Source organism: Filicampus tigris, chromosome 12 (assembly GCF_054856515.1).
Source record: "Filicampus tigris isolate MCC_2025a chromosome 12, RoL_Ftig_1.0, whole genome shotgun sequence".
NCBI classification, from domain to species: domain Eukaryota; kingdom Metazoa; phylum Chordata; class Actinopteri; order Syngnathiformes; family Syngnathidae; genus Filicampus; species Filicampus tigris.
Window position 1 is genome coordinate 8954588 of NC_141228.1, and position 3510 is coordinate 8958097.

General features: G+C 37.6%; 1 protein-coding gene across 2 annotated transcripts; it reads left to right on the forward strand.

Annotated features, from left to right (window-relative positions):
* srek1ip1 (SREK1-interacting protein 1) lies at positions 1–2644 on the forward strand. 2 transcript variants are annotated; one of them, XM_086047419.1, is made up of 5 exons: positions 1–148; positions 461–508; positions 732–866; positions 1579–1651; positions 2073–2644. In XM_086047419.1, the coding sequence occupies exons 1-5, from the start codon at positions 136–138 to the stop codon at positions 2299–2301; spliced, it is 498 nt and encodes a 165-aa protein (XP_085903545.1). In that variant the 5' UTR covers positions 1–135; the 3' UTR covers positions 2302–2644. The 2 variants fall into 2 exon arrangements, with proteins under 2 accessions (XP_085903545.1, XP_085903546.1); XM_086047420.1 differs by having other exon boundaries at positions 22–148; positions 757–866.
* Positions 2645–3510: the final 866 nt, after the last annotated feature.

Below are 3510 nucleotides of genomic sequence, written 5' to 3' on the forward strand. Positions count from 1 at the left end.
AATGAAGTAGGGGGGAACCAAGTCTCGTCCGGAACTAGTAATTCTAGCCGGCTCTATTTTGAGTGAGAACTCTGACCATTCGGATGGTCGTTTTCGCGCTTAACAATTAAACCCGCTTTGTCAACACAACGACTGATGGCGGTTCCTGGTAAGTGTCAGTTTAGTAACTGTAAATGTTTAGCAAATGTTTCTGAGTATACATTTTGTTATTTTAGACTGTGGGAGTCGATTAGCCTTTCGGAAACTTGCTAACTTTTTACTAGCTGAAACACCGGCTTAAGTACTGTCGTAGAGATATTGAAATCCTCTTCCTGTATTCATCATATTTTACGGATCTATTTTCTGATGATCGTAGAAAAAAAATAATAGTCAATAATTCTATTTTCTGTTCGTTTGCGTCCTCGGTGCACGGTTTGACATGCAACACACTATACTCTTCCTGTCCTTTTTATTTAAACAGGCCCAAACAAGGACAACATCAGAGCTGGATGCAAGAAATGCGGATATCGTAAGTAGACATTCGACCAAAAGTTCCACAGTCACGACAGGATGTGAATGACTTTTGTTGTCTGCAATTTAAGTTAAGAGAGACCAAACAACGTCTTTGCTTTTGTTTCCTGGCAAGCCGTGTCTTGTTCTCTTGCTATTCAATTGTTGTGCATAACATACTCGTGCTTTTTACAATTATTGCCCAATCATTCAGATTTTTTTTTTTGCTTGTTTTTTTTAAGCTGGCCATTTGACTTTTGAGTGCAGAAACTTTGTGAGAGTTGACCCCCAGAAAGACATTGTTCTGGATGTAAGTAGCACCAGCACTGAGGAGAGTGAAGAAGAAGTCCTGGGTCGAAGTGGGCAAGGTCGCCGAGGTAAGACATCATATTCAAAGCACATCTTAACACCGATAACCGATATTTGGAGCCGATATTCGTTTTCAGTCAAACGGAAAATATTGGCATCAAAATCGAAAAAAAACCCACTCTTTGTTGAAATGTCTTCAAGCATATGTTTATTGAACAATTCTTCACATTTGCATAATGTTTTTTATTGATTTAAAAAAAAAAATATCATTGCTGTGAACTTTTGACAATATTTTTATTATTATTATAATTATATACATCTTTGTTATAACATTCTAACAAAAAGTTCAGGGATAATTGGTCTATACCTAGAGAGTACTACAATTTATAAAATAAAACTGTGACAGGACAACTGCAGTGATACTCTATCACATCATAGCATACTTTTATTCACCTTAGCGCGTTGCCCGCAGGCCAAGCAGCACGAAATGGGCGCTGGGGCTCGATAAACCCTCTTCTTGCTGGTCAGCTGTCTCCATCTGCAATCGGCTAACAAAGTGTTGTCATCATTGTTTACTTTAAATTATCTCCACATGTCTGTAACGTGACTCCTACTCCATCTGCCCGAATGGTAAATACCGAAAGTGGTATCGGTGTCATAGTATGTTTCCAAGTGAGAATAGGAGTTCAAATTTACTGTACGGGCAGTGCTGCTGGTATCGGGATTGGTGCATCCCCACAAGATTATTGACGGTACTTCTGACTGCTTTGCATGTGTCAGACTCTTCTGATGATGACCGTAGAAAAGAGAAGCACAAGCAGAAGAAGAATAAAGAAAGAAAATCAAGAAAGAGGTACGTTATTTCCATTGAGTGGTGAACAACATTGGTCATTTTACATGGTGATTTCCCCAAATTATTCATTGATGATGTTTCTGTGAATTATGGAGGAGTGTGGCATGGGCCATCCAAATAAAGATTGTGCCATAAATTTTAATTGTGTTTTTTAATAGAAAAACTCCACTTAAGATGACGACCATGGCTTCTTTTAGTTTTATGATTGTTGTTAAACGTTTTGTGGTGCCATTACTGCCACTTACAGAACTTCAGTGTATTATACTTATAAAATTGTAAAACTGTTTTTACAATGTTATAAATTAACAACTGACTAACATTTAGGTTGTTTTAGTTTAACGAAGAACTCAAGAAATAGCTCAGTCATTTTTGGATTTTGCTGAGGTCTGCGTTTCTTTGAGTCCTCTTGTTTTCTTCTTAGGTATTCTTCACCAAGTGACGAAGAAGCTACCAGAAAGAAAAAGAAACGTAGCAGGTCCCCCTCCGGGTCTGATGATGAGGAGCGAAGAAAGAAAAAGAAACTGAAAAGCCACAAGAAGAAAAGTAAGAAGAACAAACGGGATCATGGGAAGCATAAAAAGAGACACAGGAAGAAGAAACAGGAAAGCTCCTCTTCCTCCTCCAGCTCGAGTGAATCAGACAGTGACTGAGCTGTGTCCAGGGGTCCATTTTTTTTTTCTCCATTCCATGAAGTTTTCTTGGCATCACTCCAAAGGTGAATTGCTAAAATGAACTGTGGGAAAAAAGAGTGTTAGAGCTACACAAGAAGACGGAGCAGCCTTTTAACAGTTTTAATCATGGAAACATTTTGGGTTATTTAGGAACGATAATCTGCTGAGAAGTTGCATGCGATGAAGCTCAATTAGCTTCAACTTTAGGTTTTTAACCAAAAATGCCAAGCAAGGTTATCTGATGGTCGAGAGATCATTTGGTTTGAAATTGTTTACTATCCCTTTCCTCAATACTCAATAAACAAGCAGACTTTTTACTGTACTTCTTTGTCAACACAGCCAGTTGATGAAATAGTTGATCTCAGAGGGACTATCTTTTGGATATCTGTAATAATTTTTTTTCCATGTTGCTGTGAAATATAAATCATTGAACCTGGGAAAACACATATACATACACATACCTGCTTTTTGAGGATTGTCAATAATAATGTCAATGTAATTGTCAATAATGTGAGGAATATCGTTTCAATCTGCATTTTGACTTTATTTTATGGACAAAAATGACACTTTAAAATTGGGTATTCACAAGGATTCAATCATTCTGAATCCCCACTAAATGATCATGTATGTACAGTCTTGTATTTCTTGATTCAAAAGTCTGTATCTGTCATTGTGTAAATAATACAATATTTGATCTAATACGAGGGGGCACAAAGGAAAATTTAAGAATTATTTTCCAGTAGGTGGCAGCAACATACAGATATGTAGTCTTTACTCGTCACATGTTACCAATGCATGGGGCTCATTTGACTCGTTTCTGTGGATTATACAGTGTGCTAGACGAACCTATGGGGAAAAAAAACTTAATTTTCTGGATCACTGTCATTATACTACTCACTTTTTCAACGGGGGTTTCTGTAACGTGCTTCTCAAGCGTGTGTTTGACGCAGTACCTGTACTTCAATAAGGTGAAAGAGCATCGAGAGGAAACAAGTGCTGTACAGCAGTCCGCCTGGTGGTCACACTTGGAACTTCACGAGAAACACGGATTTTTCAGAATTTCCTGGTACATCTCGTTTAAATCTCCATTAATAAGGCATTCAAATAAAGAAAATCACAGTTGTTTAGTGTAACGTGTATTATTGGGTACATCCTCCATTTCTTGTTAAAGCCCATGTTGTTGATTTA

Bases quoted from the DNA above. Each gene is read 5' to 3' on its own strand.
- srek1ip1 (XM_086047419.1), top strand. The intron at 867-1,578 runs GTAAGACATCAT...TGCATGTGTCAG, and splicing joins AAGTGGGCAAGGTCGCCGAG to ACTCTTCTGATGATGACCGT. The intron at 1,652-2,072 runs GTACGTTATTTC...TTTTCTTCTTAG, and splicing joins GAAAGAAAATCAAGAAAGAG to GTATTCTTCACCAAGTGACG.